Source organism: Balaenoptera musculus, chromosome 6 (assembly GCF_009873245.2).
Source record: "Balaenoptera musculus isolate JJ_BM4_2016_0621 chromosome 6, mBalMus1.pri.v3, whole genome shotgun sequence".
Lineage (NCBI taxonomy): Eukaryota > Metazoa > Chordata > Mammalia > Artiodactyla > Balaenopteridae > Balaenoptera > Balaenoptera musculus.
Genome location: NC_045790.1, coordinates 99,104,825 through 99,118,777, shown reverse-complemented (window position 1 = coordinate 99,118,777; position 13,953 = coordinate 99,104,825). Strand labels below are relative to the sequence as shown.

The window sequence follows — 13,953 nt, the reverse complement described above, 5'->3', positions numbered from 1 at the left end:
GGACTCTCTGTGCTTCCTTGACTTGACTATTTCCTTTCCCATATTAGTGAAGTTTTCAACTATAATCTCTTCAAATATTTTCTCAGTCCTTTTTTTTTTTCTCTTCTTCTTCTGGGACCCCTATAATTTGAATGTTGGTGCGTTTAATGTTGTCCCAGAGGTCTCTGAGACTGTCCTCAATTCTTTTCATTCCTTTTTCTTTATTCTGCTCTGTGATGGTTATTTCCACAATTTTATCTTCCAGGTCACTTACCCGTTCTTCTGCCTCAGTTATCGTGCTATTGATTCCTACCAGAGAATGTTTAATTTCATTTATTGTCTTGTTTATCATTGTTTGTTTGCTATTTTGTTCTTCTAGGTCCTTGTTAAACATTTCTTGTATTTTCTCCATTCTATTTCCACGATTTTGGATCATCTTTACTATCATTACTCTGAATTCTTTTGCAGGTAGACTGCCTATTTCCTCTTCATTTGTTTGGTCTGGTGGGTTTTTGCCTTGCTCCTTCATCTGCTGTGTATTTTTCTCTCTTCTCATTTTTCTTAACTTACTGTGCTTGGCGTCTCCTTTTCGAAACCTGCAGGTTCATAGTTCCCGTTGTTTTTGGTGTTTGGCCCCAGTGGCTAAGGTTGGTTCAGTGGGTTGTGTAGGTTTCCTGGTGGAGGGGACTGGAGCCTGTGTTTTGGTGGATGAGGCTTGATCTTGTCTTTCTGGTGGTCAGGTCCACGTCTGGTGGTGTGTTTTGGGGTGTCTGTGACCTTATTATGATTTTAGGCAGCCCCTCTGCTAATGGGTGGGGTTGTGTTCCTGTCTTGCTAGTTGTTTGGCATAGGATGTCCAGCACTGCAGTTTGCTGGTCATGAGTGGAGCTGCGTCTTAGCTTTGAGATGGAGATCTCTGGGAAAACTTTCGCAGTTTGATATTACGTGGGGCTGGGAGGTCTCTGGTTGACCAATGTCCTCAATTCGGCTCTCCCACCTCAGAGACTCAGGCCTGACACCCGGCTGGAGCACCAAGACCGTGTCAGCCACACGGCCAGACAAAGTTCAACCAAAGTTGTGATACTTATTTCCCTTGTAGGAGTCCACATGATATTAAGAGGCACCTTGGGAGGAGTATATTAATAGCTACCATGTCTTGGGTCTTGCGATTGCCTTTTCCCTCAGTGACATCACCTCCCGGCAGGTCCTGAGGAGACCAGGCTCCTGTGAGAGAGAACTGGACCCCACAGTTTCCCAAAGCTGGAGCCCCAGTGGGTCCTGAGGAGACCCAGCTTCCTTTAGTGGGGACTCGACCCCGGGTTGTCCTGAAGCCCGGGCCATCAGCATGGACTCAGCCCTGCGTGTTCCAGAAGCCAAAGACCCAGTGGGTCCTGAGGAGACTGGCCTCTTGGCAGCTATCCACAAAGCCCCTATTCTTAAATTAAGCAATTTCAAGGTTCTGAGCAATGAACCTGGAAGGAGAGACATAAAGATGGTAAAGATGGGATCCCTTCCCTCAAGCAGCTCACTGATTATTAAGAAAAATAGATATTCATACAAAAATCTGCAAGTGGACTGTCAGGGGCTCCTGTTCCATTAGGGTCCATTTATCTGGGAGTGTTGGTTATCTATGGTTGGCATGATTTTTGATAGTTCAGTGCCTGTGTTTGGTTGCTAATATAATTATCATCACTTCTGGAAGATATGATGCATTTACTGAGATGCTACCACATTCCTGACACTGTGGTAGGCATCGCGATACAGTGGTGAACAGAAGACGCAGTGCCTGCCCTGAAGGAATTTACCATCAAGTTACTAGGTTCTAGTGTTTGAATAAGATATTTTAGGAAGCATAACAAATGTAGGCAGTCTTTCTCCCTAGAGGGAGAGGGATTTACACTTATGATTAATCTCAGTGAGTGATGGGAAACAAGGAAACAAGTGGATTTCTATGCAAAAGAAATAGCTCCTATGCTAATATTAACATGATGAAGAGCACTCACTTTGGCATCACTGCAGTGATGCAGTCCTGCCAGCTCCTGGGCTGGGTAGCAGAGAGCAGCAAGGAGGTATGAATGTAGGGACCCACTGTGAAGGCCTCAGATGCCAGGCTAATCAGTGTGGACCACATCCTGTGGCCAGTTGCTCTATAACAGCTCAAGGGGTTCCACCAGGGAGTGAGATGGAAAGATGTGCCTACACCTCCCTCATCTCACAAGCAAACAGACAATAGAAGAGATGAGGGGTAAGAGGTGAAAATGCTAAGGACATAGAGTACATAGGACTGCATGCTTTTTAGTTGCTGTAAAGGAGGAAGACGGAAGACTGAAAGTTGACATCTAGGTTTCTGGCCAGTTTAAATGGCAGTGCTTTCAATACTTAGGGGAGCCCAGGAGAAGGAAGAGGAAGAGGCTTTAAGGAGATGATAATGCTTCCGGTTTTGAACATGTTGTTTTGTCATACTCATGGGATATTCAGAGACAGATGTCCGGGAGGTTTGGGCATAAAGGTTTGTTCCAAATAAGAGCAGAGTGGGTAATAGAAATTTGGGAAGCATTGTTCTAGACATGTTAATCAAAGCCTTGAAATTAGACGTGAATAGTAAAGCCAAATAATGAGACCCGTTGGGGGCTCAGGATGTAGTCCTTAGAATTTCTTTGCTGGCCCAGCACTCTCCTTGCCAGGCAGATCCAATCTACTCATTGTACTGTGACCGTGAAATTGTCTTTAATTTTCCTAGGCAAAACTCCCCTCCTCATCTCGTGCCCTCTCTACTAGCTCTTAGCACAACTTGCCTTGGATTCTAATTAGCTGTGGATAAGCCTGCCTTTGCCCCCTAGCCTGTAAGCTCCTGCAGAGCAAGAACTATTCTTATTCTGCTCTATGTGTGTCTCACCTAGTAGGTCATCAGTAGATGCTTGGGAAATTAACTTGAACTGATCGGCCTCTAAGTCTGTGAAACCCTTCTAGATGACAGACATTGTATGTACACTATGCCGCACGATCATCACAGCCACCTGTGAGCTGTCTATTATTATCCTCATCATGCACATAAGAAAACTGAGGTTCAGAAATTGAAATAGGTCACACAGCCAAAGAGGACTGAAGCCCAAATATGAACCCAGGATGGTCAAACTCCAAAGCCCATGCTCCTTTCCCTAGGCCCTATGAATTCAACAACACAGTATCTTCTCGGTTGCTTCTAAAGTGAGTAGAAAGTTTAGTATCATCTAAATATTATCAAAAATGACCAGCCTAATTGAGAGAGGAAGAGTAAGAATTGCCACAATTTTGAGGAAGTTTGTTTCTTTTCATCTATACCAAAAGGGTTAATAAGCCCATTTTTCAGAGAGTTAAACAAAGACCCAACAAGGGACCACTGAGCTGTCGCTACAAGCAGAGGCTGGAAAATGTGGTTTCTTTTTCCAGCTTCTCATTTGGAAAACAACAGAATTCCCAAATTCCATGCTATTCCTGTTTCCTCACCCCATGGACTTATGTATCTTTGTCTGTGTTTATGTTACTAGGTTTGCTGAAAAGCCCAGTGAACAAGACGGCCCTGATGCTGATCGCTGTGAGCTCCTGCATCCTGGCCATGGTGTGTGGCAGTCAGATGTCCTGTCCACTCACTGTGAAGGTGACTCTGCATGTGCCCGAGCACTTCATTGCAGACGGTAAGAGCTGAGCGTCGGAGATGCCCCGCATCTACTCGGCACCTTGCACCCCTGTGTGCTCCAATGTTCCCCATGCGTGGCCCAGCCTCAGAATTATATTACTAAAAAAGAGAGAGAGCATCCGAAGACCTTAAAAGAGGTCTTTATCTTTGAAAATCCTGGATTATTTGAATGGAACTAAAGACTGCTTTTATTCCATGGGCAAGGGTAAGGTTTGTTAATAAAGAAAGAATTCAAATGTGCGTGCAGAAAGCTTGAGCTACTTCAGAGAACCTACTGTTTTCTTATCATGCTTGTGCATCCTATGCCTAACTAAAAATACCGCCCCGCCCCCCAAAATAGTCTTTCCTATTTTAAAAATACGACAAAGAAGACTGTATGAGCTTTGTTGGAACTTCCTAAGTGTCCTGGATTATACTCATATCTCATTCGCTGTAAATGTCCTTTACAAGCATGTTATATCCTACCATTTACTCCTCACCCAATTAGTTTGAATTAATGAGACACTGTAGTCGCTATACTCATTCGCAAAGCATGGTCCAAGAAACTGATTAAGGTGCTTGATATCTATTGCTAAAGTGCCCTCCAGAAAATTGTTCCAGTTTATATACTCCAGCAGAATGTGATGTGTTTCCCCAAATGCTTGGCATTATTATTTATTTATTTTTACAATTTACATATATTATAACTTTTCCTTTACATACATTACAAAAAATTATGTTTCTCTATAACAGAAATGTATCCATTTGGGGGAAGAATTTTTTTTATTATTGAAGTGTAGTTGATTTACAGTGTTGTGTTAATTTCTGCTGTGCAGCAAAATGATTTGGTTATACATATATATACATTTTTGTATTCTTTTCCATTATGGTTTATCTTAGGATATTGACTATAGTTTCCTGTGATATATGGTAGGACCTGGTTGTTTATCCATTCTATATATAATAGCTTACATCTGCTAATCCCAACCTCCCCCTCCATCCCTCCCCTCCCCCCTCCCCCTTGGCAACCACTCGTCTGTTCTCTATGTCCATGAGTCTGTTTATGTTTTGTAGATAGGTTCATTTGTGCCATATTTCAGAGTCCACATATAAGTGATAGCATATGATATTTGTCTTTCTCTTTCTGACTTACTTCACTTAGTATGATCATCTCTAGTTGCATCCATGTTGCTACAAATGGCATTATTTCCTTCTTTTTTATGGCTGAGTAGTATTCCATTGTATATATGTACCACATCTTCTTTTTTATTATTAATTTTTATTGGAGTATAGTTGATTTACAAAGCTGTGTTAGTTTCAGGTGTACAGCAAAGTGAATACATATATACATTATATATATATATATATATATATATACACACACACACACACACACACATACTCATTCTTTTTTCAGATTCTTTTCACATATAGGTTATTACAGAATATTGAGTAGAATTCCCTGTGTTATACAGTGAGTCCTTATTAGTATTATTATTTTTAAATGTATTGAAAGTTATCATAATTATAATAAAGAAGAAATATTATGTATGCAGCTTAATGAATTTTTACAAGAGTTCACCCAGATCAAACATAAAACATTTCCAGCACCTTCAGCTTCCTTATGCCCCCTCCCAGTGAATCCCATCCCAGGGATAACCACCCTTCTAGCACCATATTAGTACCATTATTATTTTTTAAAATCTTTCTCCCATTAGATATGTATCAGATGTTTTTGAGATCCTTTATATTTGTCAGCCATATTTTAATGCAACTCGATTTTATCTCTAATTTTTTAAGTTACAGTGTTCACAACTTAGCACCAATCCCTTCAGTATGTTCTGTGCAGAGTGGAACTTTCACCTCCTTTCTCTCCTAGACTTATACTAAAGCATCCTGTGTTTACTCCTACTTCACCATAGTGAACTAGCCCCTACTTTAAATTTTTTTTAATTTTTTTTTATTGAGGTATAGTTGATGTGCCATATTATATAAGTTTCAGGTGTACAACATATTTTGCACAATTTTTAAAGACTATATTCCATTTATAGTTCTTATAAATTACTGGCTATGTTTTCCTGTGTCATACTATATATCCTTGTAGCTTATTTATTTTATATGTAGTAGTTTGTACCTCTTAATCCCCTACCCCAGTCTTACCACTCCCGCCTTCCCTTTCCCCTCTGGTAAACACAAGTTTGTTCTCTATATCTGTGAGTCTATTTCTTTTCTGTTATAATCACTAGCTAATTTTATATTTTATTTTTTATTTCTATTTTTCAACTGAACTGCAAGTAAGTTTAGTATTTCTCATCTTACATGCACTCAGTTGATTTTTTGACCAAAGAAGAAGACTTTTGGTTCATCCCTATCAAATCGTATGTGCACATAAGACAGGAAAATATGGGAATATGAAATGGCAGAGGCATAACAGAAGTAGAAGGAACAAAATTTACTGAAGCAGCTAGGCACATAGGCTCGTGGAGCTTGGGACTGGAAAAATTGCCAGAACCTGGGTGTGGCTGGAACATGGGATGGGAGAGTAAGAGTGATGAAAACCAATAGGGCAAATTTTGACCATTGTTGGAGGCATGTGAACTTACCTTTTATCACCACCAGTCACTATTCATTAATTGTAGAATGTTAGGTCTTAGAGACATCCACATTTTCAACATTTATTTTCACGCATGTAGAAATGGAGCTCCTAAGAGGCTAAGTAACTTGCTGAGGGTCATGATAAGTAGTTTAATGGCTGAGATCAGAGACTATAGAATAATACAAACAAAATTCAAATACTTGTCCTATTACCTGCCACTTCCGTAGCCAAGTGAATTATTTACCTCTCTGAGTCTCAATCTCTGCATCTATAAAATGGGAATGATAATAATACCTATCTCATAGGATTATTGTGAAGCCTACAATTCCATATTTATCAAATTTTTAGATAACATGTAGGTGGGAAATAGCAAAATCAAAGGATTACCCAAGAAAACTGTAAAACTACTGTGGTGGCTTCAAAGGATAGACAAAAATGTGGTAAATTAAAAGGTGCCCTTTCCCGATAATTCTTCTGATCTCTATCATAAACTTAAAGCTTTATGACTACCTGTAGACTTGTCTGTTTCTGCCTCTAGACTGGAATGTCTGTGAGGCAAGGGTATCCCTGATGACAAACGTACCACATGGCCTGTGATGGATGCTCAATAAATATGTGTTGAATGAATGAACAGAGCCTAAATTAAAGCAGAATTATGAAAAGTTCTGTGGGATTCTTCTACCAGATGTCTAAGCAGAAAGGAGAGACCGAGTGAAGGAACACTAAAGCAGAGAATGCATAGAAGTCAAAAAAATTGGGAATAACCATGGAATATACAAGATTAGAGACACAATTTAGCAAACATGGCACACACCGTTAGGAGGACCTAACCCAAAGTGTGTCAGTCTCGAGGCATAATGGAACCGTCTTTCCTTACATGCTATAATATCTTTGTAAGGAATGTACCCTCTGAAATGGGACATGTTTGTGTAAGTCTCATTTTTCTCATCTGTAAAATGGGGATTATTTTGAAAAGATTGAATGACATAATATGTATAAAGTACCAACAGAGGATCTAAAACACTGGGATTGCTTAATAAATAACAGCTGTTATTACTCTTACTCCTAAAATGACCCATAAAGGAAGAGACATCAGAAGCTGGACTATAGTCAGACAAGAAGGTATAAGAAATTATGTAGATGAGAGTGGCTATTCTCAGGAAAATGGAACAGGGAGTCCATTATATGCCCCCCAACCCCTGGCCCATGGAAGTCTTGTAATGTCTCCCCAGTGGAAGACATTAACACTTGAAGGTCCTCCATCTTCTGGGGATCTTCAGGAATCCAGAAAGCAACCAACGCTTGAAGTCAGGTGGACAGCTGTCTAATAGTTCTAGGCAAGCAGACCTGCCACAGCACAATCCAGTGCCTCTTGTGGGTGGATAATCTCTGTGCATTGCTCATTCCATTCTCCCAACAGGTCTCCAAAGTGATCTTTATTATCCCTATTTGACAGATAAAGAAACCAGGACTTGAAAAGCAGTAGAGTCTTGCTTTCCATGGGGGGTGGAACATGATCTGACAAAGAAAAAATCATATGGGTTGGACTTAGTGGGGCCTCTAGCTCTGATTTCTGGAGATATGAGAGTGTTATGCAGGGAGGCAAGAGGGGAAATGATGACGATGGTGCCTATTTTCTTGAACCCTTATCATCACTTGGCGTTAATACTTATAAATGCATTGAGATATAGAATAAATAAAGAGTGCAGATTGCATGTGTGTAATTAAATTATTTTTTTACATATATTTTACAGCCAGATCAAAATATAGGCCCCCACCCAAGGCCACTGGCTGAGTTATAAACAGCAGTACCATCATAATGAGGCTTATCAGGATGAGAGAAACCCCTGTCAAATGGGAGAGAATCCATTGAGACAAGGCCACCCAAGGACCATGGCCAAGGCAGCTCTCACCTTTCTTACCTTCCCCCATGAAGCTTAAGCTGCCAAGCTGCCAGCCCTTTCTTAGTAGACAGAGCTTTCAGCCAACCTTGTGCATTGGGCTGTCTGTGGTGCTGAAGTGTTGGAGATGGCTGAGTAATGGGTTCGGTCTTCAGGAAGAAAATGAATTTTTCACTTGTGTTACAGCATAGTTGTACTTGATGCTTGCTGCCCATGACAAGAAAAAGGTCAGCATGATAAAGTACTTGTCCAGAGCTCAGCTGGTAAGAACAATAAATACTAACAGAGTCCCCATCCAAACCCTTGGCAAATATCGTCTCTTCCTTTGTCTGTGCCTTCTCAAGGCCACTGGTGGCTTTTTGCTCTGCTAAGCACATAGTGAAGGGATGGACTAGGTTTGTGTCCAAATTTACTGAATTTGGCACTTGTTTTTCATCTGAGGCCTATAAGTGATCTTCATTTGGGTTATCTGGGCTCATGATCCCCAGAACTAGTGAATCACATTTTCTAGGAGTAGAGCCCAAGTATTAATATTCTCAACAAGAACTTGAGGTGATCCCTTAACAGAAGTTTGAGAGCTGCATCAGTATCTCTTTAAGTGTTACTTTCTTTTCATCTAACAGATTAACAACTCCTTGAGACCTCTTGGAGCCCTGATAAGGGGCTTTGGTTTCTTCCATCTTAGACTTGATCAATGCTGTATTAATGGAGCTGCCTTATGGTACAATTCCAGTGATTGCCCATCGCACTGAATACCATGTGAATGGTCCAATATGAGTTTTATAACAAGGCAGCTCTCATCACATGGATTTGGGCTTCACCCAAATTGCCCTACAGGTAGCATTATTGATGAATGGTTATTGGTTAACATTAAAAGCTCATATGAGTTGAGATGTTAGTTTCTTCATCCCTCGAGGCTCCCAATGTATAATATGTCAGGATATATTCACCAAATATCCTGGCCCTATAGTAAGCCAGTAGAAGAGACAACTTTTAAAGGAATAAGCTGTCTAGATTAAATGGGTGAAATGGTTCCACTCCAGTGTAGATAGATAACACTATACCTAGAGTTCTCTGTTCCATTTTGTTCTGGTAGTTGTGCTTTAAGAAGCACAGAAGGTCAATGGTATATTGGAAGGCATCCAAAATAAATGAATTGCAGCCAAGAGATTGGGAAAACATTGTCAATACCTAATAACCCCTTAAGGAAAGGGTGGAGGAGAATCATTCTATAAGAAGAGTTGAAGGAACTTAGACAAAAAGTGAGCTTAGAATTATTGAGCATATCTGTTATGAATGTGGCAGTGTTCAAAACACTTTACATGGAGTTACTAATATAATTCTCATATCAGAACCCTGAGGCAGGAATTAGCATCTTCTTTTTGCATAAATGGAAGGTAGTTTTTGGAGATGTTAAGTGATTTGGCCAGATTAACACACAGAAGTGAAGCAAGGTATGAAAGCCCAAGTCTACCTAAACCTCTCATCCAAGTTTTTTCCATGTCCCATGCTTCCACAAAAATGACCATGATAATTATCATTTGTCTTGAAAAGGGAGCAGGCTTGTTCTGGAAGTCCCCAGGAAGCAAAATTAGAGCTATTTGGGTGATGAGGGTGGTCAGAGATGGGAGAAGATTGAGTCTTAATCTGGAAATGTCTTCACTTTCTAAGCTTTAGTCTCATCTATAAAGTGGGGGATTATAGCAGTACATATCTCCTAGAGCTATTGTGAAGAATAAATGAAATAATGCTCATAAGGCTTTTAGCTCAGTACCTGAGACCTAGTAATGGCTCAATAAATCATATACATGTTAGTAGTTGTGATAATACTTTTTTAATATTGGAAGGGGGTCACTGTAAGGTAATGAGTTCCCCATCATAGGGAATTTCCTGAAAATAGATGACCACATTTCTATGAAGCCATAGAAGAAAAGTGAAGAAATGCGTTTGGCTAGGGTACAAACTATTTTGAATCAGAACCATTTTATCAGACTATAAATTTTTAAAACACTTAAATTTTTAGGACCTTTAGAGTATGTTTGTTTATTCTTTACTTCCTCATCCCTGAGTATCACCCATTCTTTGCCTAGGCTCAGAAATGGAGTGACACCCAGGAATGGGTTATGGCCAGTGATGTCTCTTGACTAAATACACCCCCCTACCCAAGCACAGACTGTGTTCTTTTATGTTGATATGCTCACTGCATAAATATCTATGCCACAATATCTGTTTGTTAAGGTCAAGTTAGTGTGTTAGCCTTGACTTTGGGTTTGGACTAAGGTGTATTCAAGTCTTCTCTATTCCCTGTGACTGAGGAATTGGGGATTATGGATTCCTTACCAGCCTATGAAATCCTCAAGTGGAAACGTTCATCATTAGGATGGCCTGGTTCATTAATATGCCGCATGTGTAGCTGCTTTTGAACACAAAATTATATACAATGAATCTTGTTCTACATTTATTTGCTTGCACTCCTACTTTATGTCTTTTAACCCAAGAGTGAGCTAGTGTGTGGCTGTGCTGTTAGTAAGGAATGAGGTTCATAAGTGACTTCAGAGCAAGTTTGCAGTGATTTGAGTACATGGGAGGAGTATTTTCAATTCTTAGAAGTGGAAGTTACACCACACTGAAGGTGACTGCTTAGTCACAGACCACCAGGCAACTTGTCTAAAAAGAGTAGTTCCTTGGACATCTTGCTCTCTGGAATCATCCGGAGCTTTGTTTTAAAATGTTCAGTTTTTATTTCAGACTTTTGAGCACCGTGGAACATGTTCAGGTATAGAAGTGCTCTACAGTATGACCTCTGCCTTTTCCATTCTTAACTCCTTTGCATGCACTTGATACTATTTAGACAGATAGGCTGCCTGGCTTTGTATTACCTCATTTCTATGTATTGCAATCCTACCCATGTCTAAGACCTAACTTAATTTTCTCCTTTCTCCGGAAAACCTTCTTCAACAAAAACCCCAAAACTTCTTCAAAGGAAACGCCCGTCAGAAATAATCCCTCCTTCCTTGAAAATTACATAGGACTGTATTTGTATCTTTCTAATAACCCCACGGTCTAATTTCCATCACAGTTATTGTTATGTATGTGTCACTGGAACAACTGACATAGTCCGAAGAACTGGCCTCCTGCATTAAATCAAGCGCCTCTCCAGTCTTTTCTTGACATTGCAAACAGAGCAATCTTTTAAAATGAAAAATCTCAACATGTTGCATCCTCCCATAAAACTGTTCAAGTACTTCTTATTGTACTCATTATAAAGCTTGAACTCTTTAACATGGCCTTTAAGTCCCAGCAAGATCAGGTCCCTGCCTGCCTCTCTAACCTCACCTTATACCAGTTTCTCTACATTGTTTTCTTAAATATCCTTGGCTGTCTCCTGCCTCAGGGCCTCTGCACATGTCCTTCTTACTCTCGGAAAATTTCTCCCCACTTCCTCAGTTTCTTCGGTACAAATTCCATTTACCCTACCGTGGTTGACCTCCCCTTTCATTTCCCAGTCTCTGCTGGGCCCTTAACTATTCTTTCTCCTTGAGCCCTGCTCTATTCCTTGATTGCACTCATTTCTATTTGTAATTATAGTCTTATTTAGTTAATGTTGAGCTCTCCCACTAGGTTGCCAGCTCCTTAAGGATAGACATCATATTTGTTTGTTTTGAACATTATATTCAGCACCTAGGACAGCACCCAAAACGGAGTGCCCCCAAAGCTTTGGTTGAATGAAAATAAATAAATAAATAAAATGATTTTAATAGCTAGTCTGAAATTTCCTCAAGAGCAAAGCCACAGTTTATTCATGCTCTAAACTATTGTGAAGCCTAATGACGGTTCTGACTCAGTAGACATATAATAAATTATGACTGTGAAGTGAATGAAGGGAGAAAGGTTAGGCAGGTGGATGCAGATGCCCTAAGAAGATACATTCCGGGGAACGACGGTGCAAGAAATCTGAGGCTGCCTCCTCTTCTTATGACTGACTTCACTTCCCAAGGTTTTTGTTCCCATCCCCAAAGATAAGAAACTCCAATCAAACTCACATCTCTCCCCCTCCAACACCAAAATGAAACAAGCCTTATCCCAGAGCCCAGGAAGAGGGGAAAATATAAATTGAGCTGAGATTCAGAACACCCGGGGGGGGGGGAGGTGGCAGTGAAATACCAATAAACCATATTAATATGCTGAAATCAGGAAGAATAGGTTGAACTCCAACCCAGATTTAATAACTATACGCGAGAGAGTGCAGGAGAAGGCAAGCCTAGGTTTCAGTCAGAATTAAAATGAGATCTGTAATGAAACTGGTAATATAATTATAAACTGTGAAAACTTTTTCCCTTCTCCCTTTTCTTGTACTTAATGGACAGCTTGCTAAGCCATGGCCTGGGGCTGGTGCTGGGAGCTGTGGAGAGCCCCTAGAGTGGATTCTGTTTTGGTTTTTTTTTTCGCCTCAAATCTGTTCATTAGAAAAGTCTAAGTCCACAAAACCATGGAAGGAAAAAATGCTTCAAGCCATTTCTTCCTTAAATAGTAACTAATCCCCAGGTTAAAAGTGACAAGGGGCTTGAGGGAGAACAAACCCCGGGAAACCATTCTAAGCAGCTGAACATGTTCAAGCTTTTAAAGATATCACAACAGCCATTTCGGTTGCGTTCTTTAAGGGCACTTTGTGCTATGATGTTAACTTGGCTTCCTGCCAGGATGAATTGTTACTAATTTCCCTTCTTAACAAAAGGTATAACTGAATTTGACATCCAAATTTGGAGACTAATTTCTGTGTTTTGATAGCACATCAAGTCCAAAAATATATTAGTAGGAACTAGAGGCAGAGGATGGTTGCAGGGGGTAGGGGAATTTAATTTATTCTCGTTAATAATTCTGCTGTTGTGAGCAGAAGCCCACTTTGACTTTTTGACTAGGAGGAGAGAATAGCAGGTGGGAGCTTTGATGGGATGGAGCTCGGGACTATGGAGTTAGATGTTCCATCATTGTTGGCTTGGTGTTTGCAAAGTGGTGTAGGGTTGAGACAGTGGTGCAGTGCTGGGACAGAGAAGGTCACATGGTACAGAGGTTAGGTGCATTGATCTGTGACCCAGCGGATGTGAGTTCTACTCCCAGTTCTTCTGATTTCTAGTTTTCTGACCTTGGTAATGTTAATTCATCCCCCACTGCTCACTTTTCTCTCCAAAAGCAGTGTTGATATTCCTTGCCTCAGCTGAGCGTTAGTGGGGCTGGTGAGTGTGCGTGCACTTGGCCAGCTGTGAGCATAGCTCTGATGATGAGAACACTGTGCTTTTCCCTTTCTGTTTGTTCAGTGTTTTATTATTTTTGAAGACAAAGAGGTTGAGAAGAGGTCTTAGTGGGTATGGCCAGGTAAGAAGAAGGTACAATTTTAGAGAGGCTTAGCTTGGCCCCAAGGAAGAAATTAAATAGTTAAAAATTCATGAAGAATATCACCACTTCTTGATTCATATATAGTGCCTGTTTCTTCCCTTCCTTCCTCCCTCCTTCCTGTGGTCAGCAAATATTGCACACCGCCTTCTCTGTGGCATGCTTCGATGCTCAGGGATGCAGATATGGATAAAACACTATCTCTGACCTCCCCCAGTTTGGTGGTAGTAAGACACTACCAAGCAGATGAAATAGGAAACACAGTGTGGTAAGAGTCTTAACGGGGTTTGCAGTGCGTGCTGTGGGAAAATAGGGGACGGGCAGCCAAGTACCCCAAGCTGGAGATGGGGTGTGGTGCTAAGGAGAGGATGTCTTAAGGAGGTGCTACCTGAGTTGGGTCTTAGAGCCACTGGTGCTTCCCTGGAGGTGGG

At 40.7% G+C, this 13,953-nt stretch overlaps 1 protein-coding gene across 2 annotated transcripts in view; it reads left to right on the top strand.

Moving 5' to 3' along the window:
- Window positions 1-13,953, top strand: part of ASTN2 (astrotactin 2) — a 902,613-nt gene that overhangs the window by 368,685 nt on the left and 519,975 nt on the right. For both annotated transcript variants that reach the window (XM_036855709.1, XM_036855708.1), the window contains exon 6: window positions 3,507-3,653. In XM_036855709.1, coding sequence (XP_036711604.1) covers window positions 3,507-3,653 — 147 coding nt within the window. The remainder of the gene's footprint in view (window positions 1-3,506; window positions 3,654-13,953) is intronic.